Source organism: Schistocerca serialis, chromosome 11 (genome assembly GCF_023864345.2).
Source record: "Schistocerca serialis cubense isolate TAMUIC-IGC-003099 chromosome 11, iqSchSeri2.2, whole genome shotgun sequence".
Lineage (NCBI taxonomy): Eukaryota > Metazoa > Arthropoda > Insecta > Orthoptera > Acrididae > Schistocerca > Schistocerca serialis.
The window spans coordinates 178,211,225-178,225,870 of NC_064648.1; the positions used below are offsets into that span (position 1 = coordinate 178,211,225).

Below are 14,646 nucleotides of genomic sequence, written 5' to 3' on the forward strand. Positions count from 1 at the left end.
TGGTGGCAAGTATTTGTACATTTTAATGCACGCTAACACCATCTTCCTTCTTGTTCTGAACTAATTTTAGCAGGTAAACAAAATAGTGAACACAAAGAACCCCAGAGGCACGAGCGACTGGCCAGGATACTGTGCATATTGCACACAGAGGGCACAACACTTTTTTACGAAACAGAACACATTTCAAAAGTTTTTCCTACAGCTCAGTAATATAGCACAAACTCCCAGTGCAACGTACACACATTGCCATATTACTGCACATTAGGAACTATTCAGATAGAATATTGACCGCCAAGCTCAAAGGGCCAACTGCCACTCTCGTATGGTAGACAGATGGCTCGGACAACATTAAACGTCGATTTCTCGCAAAACTGCCCCAAAAATTATTTCGTACACCTTAAGATAGACGACCTAATTTACATCATATGCAACCAGGCCAGATGGTGTGAGTCGAATTGCCTACCTCGGGGTGCATGAAATATTTTTCGTACCAGTTATGTTTCACCCATTCTGTGGAAAATAATTCGTCAGACCTAAGTACATACTAAGGTCGTGCGAAAGATGAACGAAATCGGTGATCCACTGGGTGAATGCGACCCTCGCGAAGTTGATTGATTCTGATGAAACTCGTCTCAAGACAGGAACATGAATAATCCGGGTGAAAGGAATGGAAATGCGATGGGGAAAGAGACATGACGGAAATAATGACATCCAGCCTGTAGCGGGACTTTGAATTTCGCCGCGCTACACTCGTTCCCTCAGATATAAATTATACCGTCACAGCTGTATGACCGCTCGACGGCAGAGAAAATATTTATAAGAAAATGAAGGTACTAAAATTGTAACTCCTTATGTTTTCTACCCGCTGTTGTCTCTTGAGAGCGGAAGCTTAACATACTTATTAGGTAGTCTTGGTCGGATTAAGACGAAAAAACTTATTAATGAGCAGACGTATTGTGGAAGTTTATATGAAATTTGGAGGATGGACGCAGCAACGTAAAATACATTGAATACAATATCAAGATGGTTTTAATTTGTATACATCAGTAACTCCTGGACGGTGAAATTTAGTGCAAAATTTCGGAGCAGCTACGACTTTTCACGCAGAAATGAAGCAGGCGATTTTTGGAGAACAAGACCTGGACGCCGCACGAGAGAAGACGTGCTAACATGGTAAAAGATGAACTCTTATATACGCCATTTCCCCCTGTTAATCATATTTTGTTATTCTCTGTTCTCTTTCAAATAATTTTTGTAGTGGAAATCAGTTTGACTGTTGCTCAGAAACGCCACAAGGACCACCCCAACAATAGCTTTTCCGAATCACGAAGTCCGATAATTTTTCTGTAATACTAAGTCCGATTTGCATTTTATTCTTTCCCTTTTTCACGGTCATTAACGGTTTTTAAACCCCCTTTTCATTCACCATTTCTTCCCAAACTTTCAACCTTTTCTTTTCTTCTTTTTTATTAACCACTATAACTGGCGACCATGACAGGACACGAACCTGCAATCTTTGCCGCACAGTACATAGCGACATTGCAACGGCGAGAATTGAAAATTTGTGCTGGAACGGGACTGGAACCAGGATGACCCACTTCTCTAGAGCGGTTGCTTTAACCGCGTCGGCCATCTGGAAACGTTTTCTGTCAGACTCAAACTCCCAACATCCCTTTCGCCGCACCGCAACGACCCCGCCCCTTAAGACTACTCACAGATTTCTGATTCCCATAGGTGTTCTGACGTTGGTTCTGCATCTGCAGCGAAGCGTTTTCATCAGACAGTCGCCACACCCGTAACTTTATGAATATGAGTAATGCCTGTTCACCGCTCATATGTACACTGAAGCGACAACTGGTACAGGTGTGCGTATTCAAACACAGAGATGTGTAAACAGGCAGAATACGGCGCCTTGGTCGGCAATGCCTATGTAAGACGACAAGTGTCTGGCGCAGTTGTTAGATCGGTTACGATGGCAGATTATCAAGATTTAAATGAGTTTGACCGTGGTGGTTTAGTCGCCGGACGAGCGATGGGACACAACGTCTCCGAAATAGCGATGAAGGTGGGGATTTTCCCGTGCGACCATTTCGCGAGTGTACCGTGAGTATCAGGAATCCGGTAAAACATCAAATCTCCGACATCGCTGCGGCCGGAAAAACATCCTTCAAGAACGGGACCGACGACGACTGAAGAGAATCGTTCAACGTGACAGAAGTGCAGCCCTTCCGCAAATTGCTGCAGATTTCAGTGCACGCCATCAACAAATGTCAACGTACGAATCATTCAACGAAACACCATCGATATGGGCTGTCGGAACTGAAGGCCCACTCGTGTACCGTCGATGACTGCACGACAGAAAGCTTTACGCCTAGCCTGGGCCCGTCAACACCGACATTGGACTGTTGATGACTGGAAACATGTTGGCTGGTCGGACGAGTCTCGTTTCAAATCGTCTCGAGTGGATGGACGGGTACGGGTATGGAGACAACGTCACGAATACATGTCAGGCAGGGGACTGTTCAAAGTGATGGCGGCTCTGTAATGGTGCGGGGCGTGTGCAGTTGCAGTGATATGGGAGGATACGACTCTGACAGGTGACACGTACGTAAGCATTCTGTCTGATCACCTACATCCATTCGTGTCCAATGTGCGTTCCGACGGACTTGGGCAATTCCAGCAGGACAATGCGACACCCCACACGTCCAGAATTGCTACAGAGTGGATCTAGGAACACTCTTCTGAGTTTAAATACTCCCGATCGCCACCAAACTCCCCAGACGTGAAACTTATTGAGCGTATCTGGGATGCATTGCGAGGTGCTGTTCAGAAAAGAGCTCCACCCCATCGTTCTCCTACGGATTTATGGACAGCCCTGCAGGATTCATGGTGTCAGTTCCCTCCAGCACTACTTCAGACATTAGTCCAGTCCATGCCACGTCGTGTTGCGGCACTTCTGCCTGCTCGCGGGGGCCCTACACGAGAATAGGCTCTTCAGGGTATAGCACTGCAGGGACACAGTTCGAGGTTCAAAAATTCTCGCCCACTATAAACCCACGAAAAACAGTACAATCCCCCAGTCACTGCACGAGGGCAGTTAATCAATTAATGGAGAAGTTGCCACAGCGAAACTATCCTAGCAGCTGACGAGATTCATGGTGACGTCTGTATAATTATGCACAGTAGGCAACACACAAATAGACACACAGATATAGTAACAGAGAGAATTACGAAACACCACAAGAAACAAACAGCATCTCACACAGAAGCGTGCAAGCAGTCCATTCTTCCCACACTCCATTTACGAATGGAACAGAAAGAAACACATACATATATTACAGTAAAAAGAACCGAATACCATGCACTTATAGTGCAGCAGACAGAATACTTACCGTGAAAACATGCAGGTTTGGATGACGTCCGCTTTGTCATATACTGTGTTCATGCATACTGTAGTTCTCAAACTTGCACAGGCTAGTGGCATGCACCATCGAGCGCATGCATTCCCCCACAATTTCTGCTCAAACAACCCCAGTGCCAGCCAGTGGAAAAAAAAAAGTGATTGTCTTTCTTCTCACACTGCAGACGACAAACACCGGTGCCTTCATCGAAAGCCAGATTTGTAATGCAGACGTTTTCCAGCCAAAGTCATTGCTGCCTTAATATTGTGACAGTTTCCTCTGAAAGCCATCCATACAAAATATTAGTCAGCCAAGCAGGGTACATCGCCCCCTTTAGCCTTGATTATGGCCCAATTCAGGGAGGTAGAGAGTCCACAAATTTCTTCAGTCTGCAGACTTCAGCCATCCGAAGCTACTAGTTGATGATTAGATCTCCTGTAGCGACCACACTATCCGGAAGCTGACAAAACGCGTGCTGTCTTCTGTCTCGGGTTCTTCGACCGACGTTTGTTTAATGATTTTTCTGGCGTTTCGACGACGCGAGTGGCTGGCGTTGTCAAAGCTTCACCCTCCATTGCTGGACTCGAGCTCGCTACTGCACACTATATGTATCCGGGATACCAACCTCCAAGGGCTCTTCCGTAGTCATAACCGGTGCGGTTCTCCCCTTGCTACTTCCAACAGTCGTTTGCTGGAGCACGTGAATCCTGAATCCGTTGACCTTGAGGATTTCTTCGTTCTTGTCGAAGCTATTGTCATGTTTGTGTATTTCTATAGCTTCTCTGGAAAAAGCGGGTTTGATAGCTCTTCTCCACAGCAAGAACTTCCGTGTCAGCGAATTTTACGATGTGCTCGGCCTCACAATGCGCTTGCGATTTCACCAGCTGCCCCGACGTCAAAGGCCGGTTATGTTCAGTGATTCTGGTGTTGGAATGAGCGGACGATCAATCAACACCAGGATCACCGAACATGAGGGGCATTGCGGGTTGGGGCAGGTAGAGACATCGGCCGTCGCGGAGAACGCACTGTTGAGACCGCCACCTGGTGAAATTTGCGGACACGGGAGTTCTTGTTGTAGCGGAAAGGTATCCCATGTGCTTGTCCACAGAAATACACAAAAATGAGAATAGCTTCAACAGGAAACAAGAAAGCTCCAAGGGTGAACGGATCTCGGATTCCCGTGCTGTGGCGAAAGTTCGTTGCAGGCAGCAAGGAGAGAACAGTAGCGTAGATAACCGCGAAAAAGCCCTTGGACGCCGGCGCGTCAGTAAATCTGCGGCAGCGAGATCGATTTCAGTCCAGCACCAGAAATGAAGGCCGAAGCTGTGGCAATACCATCCTCTCGTGCTGGCGAAAGGTCAGAAAAAAGCATAGGCTGAAGAACCTCAGGCAGAATCCGACAGGCAGTTTGTCAGCTAGTGGGCACGAAAGCCTTACCAATTTTATCGGGAAGTTGATTGCTATTCCCGAGTCGTTCCAAACATTTTCTACGGAATTACGATCAGGCGACTTCCTGAGTCACTGGAGGTACAACAGGTTAAGAGTTTATGAACCAGAATGTGTGTGTATACAAGCCCAGTTAACATGACTGTTGTCATATTGGATGCTGCAGTGTCCACAGAACACTCATGAAGATAAATGATGACTAACTGAAATGAAACCCTCAGCTGCCGACAGGTGCTGTTGATATACCTCGATGTGGACAGCTGAAAATGTGTGCCCCGAACGGGACTCGAACCCGGGAATCGCCAAAGCGTGCGCGAGTAATGAGTGAATGGGCAAATGTCTATAAGGTACATTACATATGTAGAATTGTGGACAGTTGGGAATGTGAGTCTCGCGGGAAGCGTGCATGGGATAAGTCCCTGCAGTCGCGCTATTCATCTGTGTCCTCGGTGGCTCAGATGGATAGAGCGTCTGCCATATAAGCAGCAGATCCCGGGTTCGAGTCCCGGTCGGGGCACACATTTTCAGCTGTCCACATCGAGGTATATCAACAGCACCTGTCGGCAGCTGAGGGTTTCAGTTAGTGATCATTTATTGCAGGGAAAAGCTGCACGGTCATCAACAGTATTCCGTTCATTCGAGAACAGTTACTGTCTTCATATATATACTCATGAAGATGTAGAAGAAAAGGCACGTCTGGGTACCGACAATGTTGTCTTGGATCACGGTGACCGCCTCCATGGCTGAGTGGTCAGCGCTGCCGACTGACGTGCAGGGGACCTGGGTTCGATTTCTCCTCGGTGGGACGACTGTAGGGGTGCACCCGGCCTGGTGACAGCTAGCAGCGGCTCCGAGGTCGAGAAATCCAACAACGACTGCCCACATGGCCCTCCATACTGCATCCAGTGGTTCCATCAGCAGACAAGGGTCAATCGGGCCAGGTTGGTCTGTCTGGGATCAGACTGTGGAACTCTATGTTCACGTTCACGGTATCCTGGAGTGGGCCCAAGCTGTTATACGAAAAACACCAGCAAAACATCCCAGAAACACCTCCTGTCTCAACTACATCTCCCGCACTTTCCAGAAATGGCGACCCGTGGGTCCAAATTACATGCACCCCAGTCAGCTACTGTTCAGTTCCTGTGCTGTTTGGCCCACTGGAGATGTGCGGCTTTATATGGCGCTGTGAGAGATGGCCTTTCACGAGCTACTGGCCTCCAAAAGTTCATTTCGTGGTCCCACGGTTAGAGGCCCCATGTCACGGATTGTGCGGCCCCTCCCGCCAGAGGTTCGAATCCTCTCTCGGGCATAGATGTGTGTGTTGTCCTTAGCGTAATTTAGCTTAAATAGTGTGTACATCTAGGGACCGATCACTTCAGCAGTTTGGTCCCTTAGAAATTCACACACACACACATATTTCATTTCATGCTTTTCTCTTGGATATTGGTTGAGATGATCCTGCATTCACTGACAGCAGCAATTCCTGCAACCACTCGGTGTGACTCTCGTCTCCGGTCCTTGCCGCTTAGACTCTTTTTACGACCACTGTTCTCAGGACGTGTTACATGACTGCGAGTAGTGTGGACCATTCCTTGTAGACACGTTGTCAGTCTGCACTGATACGTCAACAAATTGCAGAACTACGTTCACAGTGTGGTCACAGCATGCACAAGTGCGATGGCTCTTTTCCACAATTCCAACGGCCTTGCCACAGTGGTAAAAGCGGTTCCCGTCAGATATCCGTAGTTAACCGCTCTCGGGCTGGGCTAGCACTTGGATGGGTGACCATTGGGTCTGCCGGGCGCTGTCGGAAAGCGGGGTGCACTCAGCCCTTGTGAGGCAAACTGAGGAGCTACTTGACTGAGGAGTAGCGGCTCCGGTCTCGTAAACTGGAGAGCGGTGTGCTGACCACATGACCCTCCATATTCGCATCCAGTGACGCCTTTGGGCTGAGTATGACAAGGCGGGGGTTGGTACTGTTGGGCCTTCCAAAGCCTGTTTGGACAGAGTTTAGTTTAGTTTAGTTCATTTCCACCATTCTGCCATGTGTACCCCTTTTACTTCTGTCGATTCAGTACAACTGACTGGCATGTCCGCACCACTTCAGTGCCGTGACATAAATCAGTGATGGGTGATAATACGGTTTCTGCAACGCCTATAGTTATTCATAGAGTCCAGAATGTTATTTTAAGGTGGTGACTAATATTTTGGCTGGTATGCTTACCTTAATTACATTACAGCATCTGGCATCCTCTTTTACCCCATTTTCTTTTGATTGCTAATGACTCACTTAGGCACATCAGTCTGATTCATCTGGATTATTGGAACTACCAACTCCCACTATCGATAGCTACCAATTGCAACTGAAGCAAATATGCTATCTGAGCTGGAAAGTATAGTAAACCTCTCACCACACCAATGGTTGGCTCAAAGTGGGGGTAATGAAGGACACCACAAGAGACCCCTCCCCCAAGATTGGCTCACCACAGTGCGAGGCCCGTATCTGTGGCACGGGGCGGTACGGTTGCGCTTTTCCTCACCTGTCGGTTCTCCGCAGCCCCTCTCGTCCTCTCCATTACTACAGTGGTCTACATAGTCACAGCGCTTGAAGTACTCGATCACGGTGCCGTCGTCACAGCGGAAGCCGTCCTCAGGGGGCGCTGCACGGGCCACAAATGGGCGTTACACAAACACCAACACAAACACAACACAACCACAAACACAGCTCTACTCCACACAACACTAGGCCACTCTGCAACTGCCAACATTAACGACACAGCGCTGGATGTCTAAAGCCGTCCATTCACAGACCGGCCGGTGGGCCGACTAACTCACTGACCTGCTCCCTGACCCATCTGTGTGTGGGCTATGGTGACTGCTTGACAGACCCTAACTGGCTGCACTGACAGGGTGTGGACCGGCAGACAGAGGTTCACCAGTCCAACTGATGCACTCAGACAGTGAACTCGACCGTGAGTCCACCAGCCGCACACAGGCGAATGGGTCAGAGAAGACCCACTCGCCAGAGGTGTCAGCCTACTTGTCTGCCTATGTATGGGGGGCCTTTACTCTACGACCTGCCCCGTGGAGTTCTCCTATTGCAGGCTTTTCCAGCATTGTGACATGGGGCAAGTTCACCCCCCAGGCATCCCCCCACCCCCACCATCTGTTCATCTGCAGGCTGGCTACCTGTGTGGCAGCCCCCATCACACGCGTTAGTGCCCCCCAACCCCCCCCCCCCCCACCTGCGTGTGCTTAGCTAGCACAGTATAAGGTAGAGTCTGACTGCATCATCTGTTTGCCCACCTGTGTTCCTGGGCACCCATCTCGACTGGTAGCCCTGAAGCGCTTCCACTGGAGGCAAATCGGTTATACGAATTTGGACAACCAGGGGCTTAGACCCCACTACTGGATATCACTTGGGGAAGTGCATGTCAGAAATGGAAAGCCTTACACAATTAACACTTGGAAAAAATGCTAACAAACTGATTCTGCAGTGGGATATGTTGATCAAAATTTGATATCTATATGAGCATATTCTCAGCAGAGAAAAGAGGAATTCCTGCAGATGAAGATTGTTGTGAGTACACGGTGGCTGTTGTTGTATGTAACATTATTGCAACTTTTCATATGGAGATCACAACACAGCATATCCAGACGTCGGGTATGTGTAGGCAGACTTTGAGAAAGAGCGGATCATTGAAATGAGGAACATGAGACGGTCATACCACCAGACTGGCTCTAGAGAAATGACTACTGAATAAGTAATGCTGGAGTGCCGATGCGATGCACTCGGTGCAACAGTGTGACGGGTAGAATAAGCACAGGTCGTTCCAGAAGGATTACATCACGAAAAGATCATAGGATTGCTCAGCTGCTTCTGAAGAATATATGGGTGACAACAGCTGTAATCGGGCAGAAGTTACAGAAATGGTGCCATCACAAACTGTCGGGACCAGATTGCTGGAAGCTGGGTTGAGATCTGGAGTGCTAAATGTCATATAACGCGGACATCTTACCACAGACAACACAGTCCATAGGGAGAGTCAGTTGGGGCACTGAATGGGTTCCAGTGGTGGTGAGTCCGTTTCTCTCTGTGGCAGCCAAACTGATGCCCACATACCGGTAGGTGACCTGGCGAAAGGACATCCGAAGCAGCGAGTCTCGAGATCCATACTTCTCTGACTCTTGAAATCATGGTGTGGGAGACTGCTGGATATGAAAACAAGACTCATTTGGTAACTGCTGAAAGGAGACTGAATGCTCAGTAGTATGTGACAAGAATGGCGAACCTAATGCCATATTCTATTTTGTATGCTAAAGTTAGCACAGTAGGTCAGTAGTTGAGTCTTCACACCAGTTTGCTGCTCTCTGATAAATCATTTACCTCTGTGTCTACTTCTCCTTAAGACACTCAACTATATTATATTATTAAGTTCTGTCTCTACGACCCAGATCTCTCCGAATCCTTCACGACTACTCATTAGGTGATCTGTGCAGATGATGAATCCTCTTTTCCCTTAGTCTAAACTTACAGCTTTTTCCCCTGCTGCTATATAAATTACACAAGTCAACAATTTTAGAAATATGATAGTCCACCCACTTGTCCGCTTATTTCCTCATTGACAATGTCTGGAACGTGCTTCTACGACATCTCAGGTTGAATACCATTTTGGGCTGCACTGTTTTTTTGAAATTTGTGTTTTAATGTTGGCAGTTGTGAAGCATCTACATTTAATAGCGTATACACAAACCAAGTTCCACAGAAGAAACACATACACAGCTCCTGGTGCAGGTCTAACTGTATATATGTACTACCACTTTACCTGAACTAATGGTGAGCATCGACATCAGTTTACTGCTACGGACCGTGAGTGGTTCTTATTTGACTACTACAGAACAATTTCGTGATAAGGTCATAAAGGTTAGTGGACGGCGCAGAAAAAGGGGGGGGGGGGGGGGGGGGGGAATCAACGAACACAAGAATCCCGTCTGAGCTTTAAAAATTCAGCGCTATCTGAAGAGTTCGAATATGGTGGGATATGAAGATCTACAGCTTATATTTGCAGGAAATAGACACATGTTGTACCGACTTTGATTTTAGGCATTGCAAAGAAACTTATTGACGTACATAACTACACTTTATGGGAGATTCAAACTACGTGTGATTACTGGACTCGGGGGACCCAGGAGGAGTTCTACCTATCTGAGCCATTCATGTATGGCTCATTGCCCAACTAAAATCTTTCATCTGTCAGCATTTCTTCCCTCCCATTGACCGTGAAATGTAAAGTCCTGTATTCGAGTCTCACTCTGGCACGCGGATTAAAGCTGTCAGCAATCTAATGAAAGCAGTGCCTCCATGCACAGTCTGGCTGTTCTCTATATGGACAGCAGTGGGCAAGGCGATTCTAGGTTGTCGTGCTGGGTGGTGAATTTAAGGGAAAAAGGGGGTAAGGAGGCACTGATCTTGCTTAGCGTACGAAAATGTGTCTTTTGTGAGTGGTTATAGGGAAGTCACATCTGTGTACACATCCCATGCAATACTACTGGACATATTTTGAGGCGGTGTGTTTGCATTATCAGTATAGTAGGCCCACTCAGATCTCACAGTATTAGCAGAGTGTACTATGCATCAGAATTCGTATAAGACAAGGATGTCGTCTTTCGCTCCTGTTACACATCGAAGAAGCAATGGCAAAAATACAAAATAAGTTTCAGGACGGTGATTAAAATGCAGGGTGAAAGGATGTCAGTAATAACATTCGCTGGTGACATTGCTATCGTCAGTGAAGGTAAGGACCTCTTGAAAGGAATGAACAGTCCAATGAGTGCACATTATGGATTGAGAGTAACCGAAAGAAGATGGAAGAAATGAGGAGTAGTAGAAATGAAATTAGTGACAAACTTAATATGAAAACTGACGATCATGAAGTAGACAAAGATAAGGAATTCACTATGTTTGAAACTAAATAACACGTGATGGACGAAGGAAGGACGACATGAAAAGCAGACTGGACAAGAGAAATCTTCTTGTTGCAAACATTGGCCTTTATCTGACGAAGAAATTTCTGTGAATGTTTGTCTGTAGCACAGCATCATATGGCAGTGAAACCAGAAAAGAACAGAATTGCAGAGACTGAGATGTGGTACTATAGAAGTATGCTGAAAATTAGTTGGACTGAAAGTAAGAGATGAGGAGGTCCCCCACAGAATGGGCGAAGAAATGAGTATATGGAAAACACTGAGTAGAAGAAGGGGCAGGATTATAGGAATCTGTTAAGAGCTTAGAGGGTAAAAAATGAGTGGGAAGACAGAGATTGAAATAAATCCAACAAATAATCGAGGACGTAGGTTGCAAGTGGTACTCTGAGATGAAGAGGTTGGCGCGAGAGAGGAATTCGTGGTGGGCCACATCGAACCAGCCAGAATGAAGAAAGATAAAACCTGTTGTCTCTAAGGAGCACTCAGCAACTTTCTACTAGTGTGACATTTATGAATAACACCAACCCTGACGGTAGATGTGCGTTTTTATATCAGAATTAGCTTGTATCCGTGACTGCAGTGCCGTTTTGTAGAAGAACTGTTATTGGCAACTACGACAGGACAGTATACACGCGACTATGGAGTGAATGTGTGCAGCATTGGTGAAATATCGATGTACTACCATCTAAACCCCTCACTGTGACTATTTAAAACCAACATAATGTGAATTAAATGAGCGAATTTTATGTTGGAGAAGGTAGATACCAGATCACAGTTCTTTCTGGACATGGAGAAGCCTCACTACACAATTCGATTTTCGGCGAGTAATACTTAGATCTCTGGTACGCAAATTATATGGGGTTGGTAGAAGAGAAATGAATAGTTTAAGGAGGAAGTGTCAGTTTTATGACTCCCTAGTATGGCCGAAATGACATTATAGAGTCGATCGGCGAACTCCAGTGACAAGAGTACAAAAAAATACTTTCTACTTCATGTGAAAGAACTGATTTGAAACAGAGATTCTAGTCGAGTATTACTTCTCCACAGCAAAGATATTAGATCACACAGAGAAGCATATATTTACACGGCAAGGGGATACCATTAACAATGTGTCAACAGCGATAATTGTAAAGTTTGACTATGTTACAGACAGCGGTCTTTTTTCGGAATGTCATAACCATTAGAAAGTATATATGAGGGATCCCAACCTGTTTGCTGTACATATTAGACTTGGCATAATTTGGTACAAGAATTAGGTGTGTCGCAGGTATGTCGGTTACAAAATTAGGATTTCCCCTATTAACATCGGCTGTTACTACGCTAGGCTACATCAGTTTAGATACCTTGCCTGAAGGAGTAGTAATATAATAGTTAGACCAACACCAGGAAACATGAACTACACGTTTACTACGGTTGAAATCTATATACATGCACAACATGGTCTACGAGAAATTGGTACATAAAGAAAGCCGCAACAGCAACATCACAAGTAGAATATATACAGGAAATGTGCAAAAATAGAAAATAGACACAAAATGCGCAAATGCGAACTGCTAAATAGAAATATTTACAAAAACAAAAAACACACAGGCGAAAATAATGCTGCAGTTATATACAAAAGAAAAATATTCGCACAGCATCACTGAGACACAAGCTGGAAAAGAAATTACAATAAACGTAAAAAAAAAGAGATAAACAAATAAGAATGTGCAGCTAAAGCAGTGCTACCAACACAGACGGGGTGCAAAATGCGGGCAGCGCGAGATGCAAATTACAGAAACATAAGGAGGAATAGTAAGTGGGAATTCTCTCTCTCTCTCTCTCTCTCTCTCTCTCTCTCTCTCTCTCTCTCTCTCTCTTTTGCGCTCTGGTGAGAACAGGAACACCAACATGGAGCAGAAAACGTAAAAAAAATATTGCACAGACAAATGCAACAAACACCGACTAGAAAGCCTTGGAGAAGAACTTGTCAAGCCAGAGGAAAGAAGGTCTCTACACGACAAAACAATACCTTGGGTTACGAAGAACTCGCCAGTGCCCGATGTAGAAGGCGATGTAGGAGGAGGCGCTAAAACTGCTGGACAAATAAATGCTATAGTATCATAAACTGCTCGTACCGAAGACACGAGCTCTTGCTTTACACCTAAGTCGTAGGCTGGGAAGACAGACGCAAGTAGTCACAGAATTTCTGTGTGTCAGGCTCAAAATGAAAAATAAATATTTTGTGCAGGCTTAATTTCATATACCATTACACTCGCGTTCAGTACAATTTTGCTTCCTAATGGACGTAACTGCATTAAATGTTGTGCAAAACTCAAGAAAACCTTTACAGAGAGACACCAAATGATGCAGGAAGCCTGCAGTGGTGAGTGCTTAAGCCGTGCTCGATGTTACGAATGGTTTACACGGTTTAAATATGGCCGGACGAAAGTTAAAGTGACACTCGTTCAGGGCGCCCTTCGATATCTACCGTCGACGCTCGTCTCAGAAGTGTCAACGAAACTGTGCGTGACAAACGAAGACTGGCTGTCCGAGGGGTGAAGCAAGACTCTTCCGACCAAATGACTTTCTTCCATTGCTCCGTAGGCCAAGTTTTGTGGATCGCCTGTTACAGGCATTTGCGTCACAGGTGAGTGGTTTTGGAACTCCAGCACGGAACGCCCTGCAATTCCCTCCTTCTGAAGCTGCCTTTGTGTTGTCATACTTATCGTCCGTCACTATCAGTCAACAGACACGTTCGCCCGCGTTATGACTTAGCGGATGATGTTCTTCCACTTTCCTTGTATGCGGTATAAAGTTCGATACGCTGCCCCTCCAATTACCAAACACTTTGGTTCTCACCATACGATCACGTACACTATGTGGTCAAAAATATCCGGACACCTGGCTGAAAATGGCCTACAAGTCCGTGGCGCCATCCATCGCTAATGCTGGAATTCAATATGATGGCCTACGCTCATCCTCGATGACAGCTTCCACTCTCGCAGGCATACGTTCAATCAGGTGCCGGAAGGTTTCTCGGGGAATGGCAGCCCATTCTTCACGGAGTGCTGCACTGAGGAGAGGTATCGATGTCGGTCGGTGGGGCCTGGCACGAAGTCGGCGTTCCAAAACATCCCAAAGCTATTCTATAGGATTCAGATCAGGACTCTGTGCAGGCTAGTCCGTTACAGGGATTTTATTGTCGTGTAACCATTCCACCACAGGCCGTGCTCGAACATGTTGAAGGGTGCAATCGCCATCCCTGAATTGCTCTTCAGCAGGTGGAACCAAGAACCCAGCCGGTTGGCCGTGCGGTTCTAGGCGCTTCAGTCTGGAACCGCGTGACCGCTACGGTCGCAGGTTCGAATCCTGCCTCGGGCATGGATGTGTGTGATGTCCTTAGGTTATTTAGGTTTAAACAGTTCTAAGTTCTAGGGGACTGATGACCACAGTTGTTAAGTCCCATAGTGCTCAGAGCCTCTTGAACCATTTTGAAGCAAGGTGCTTAAAACATCAATGTACGCCTGTGCTGTGATAGTGCCACGCAAAACAACAAGGGGTGCAAGCCCCCTCCATGAAAAACACGACCACACCATAACACCACCGCCTCCGAATTTTGCTGTCGGCGCTACACACACTGGCAGATGACGTTCACCGGGCATTCGCCATACCCACACCCTGCCATCGGATCGCCACATTGCGTACCGTGATTTGTCATTCCACACAACGTTTTTCCACTGTTCAATCGTCCAATGTTTACGATCCTTACACCAAGCGAGGCGTCGTTCGGCATTTACCGGCGTGATGTGTGGCTTATGAGCGGCCGCACCAA

General features: G+C 46.5%; 1 protein-coding gene across 1 annotated transcript in view; it reads right to left on the reverse strand.

The window, feature by feature from the left end:
- Positions 1-14,646, reverse strand: part of LOC126427231 (basement membrane-specific heparan sulfate proteoglycan core protein) — a 792,772-nt gene that overhangs the window by 451,840 nt on the left and 326,286 nt on the right. The window contains exon 9 of the mRNA XM_050089468.1: positions 7,388-7,507. Within this exon, the coding sequence (XP_049945425.1) occupies positions 7,388-7,507 (120 nt within the window). The remainder of the gene's footprint in view (positions 1-7,387; positions 7,508-14,646) is intronic.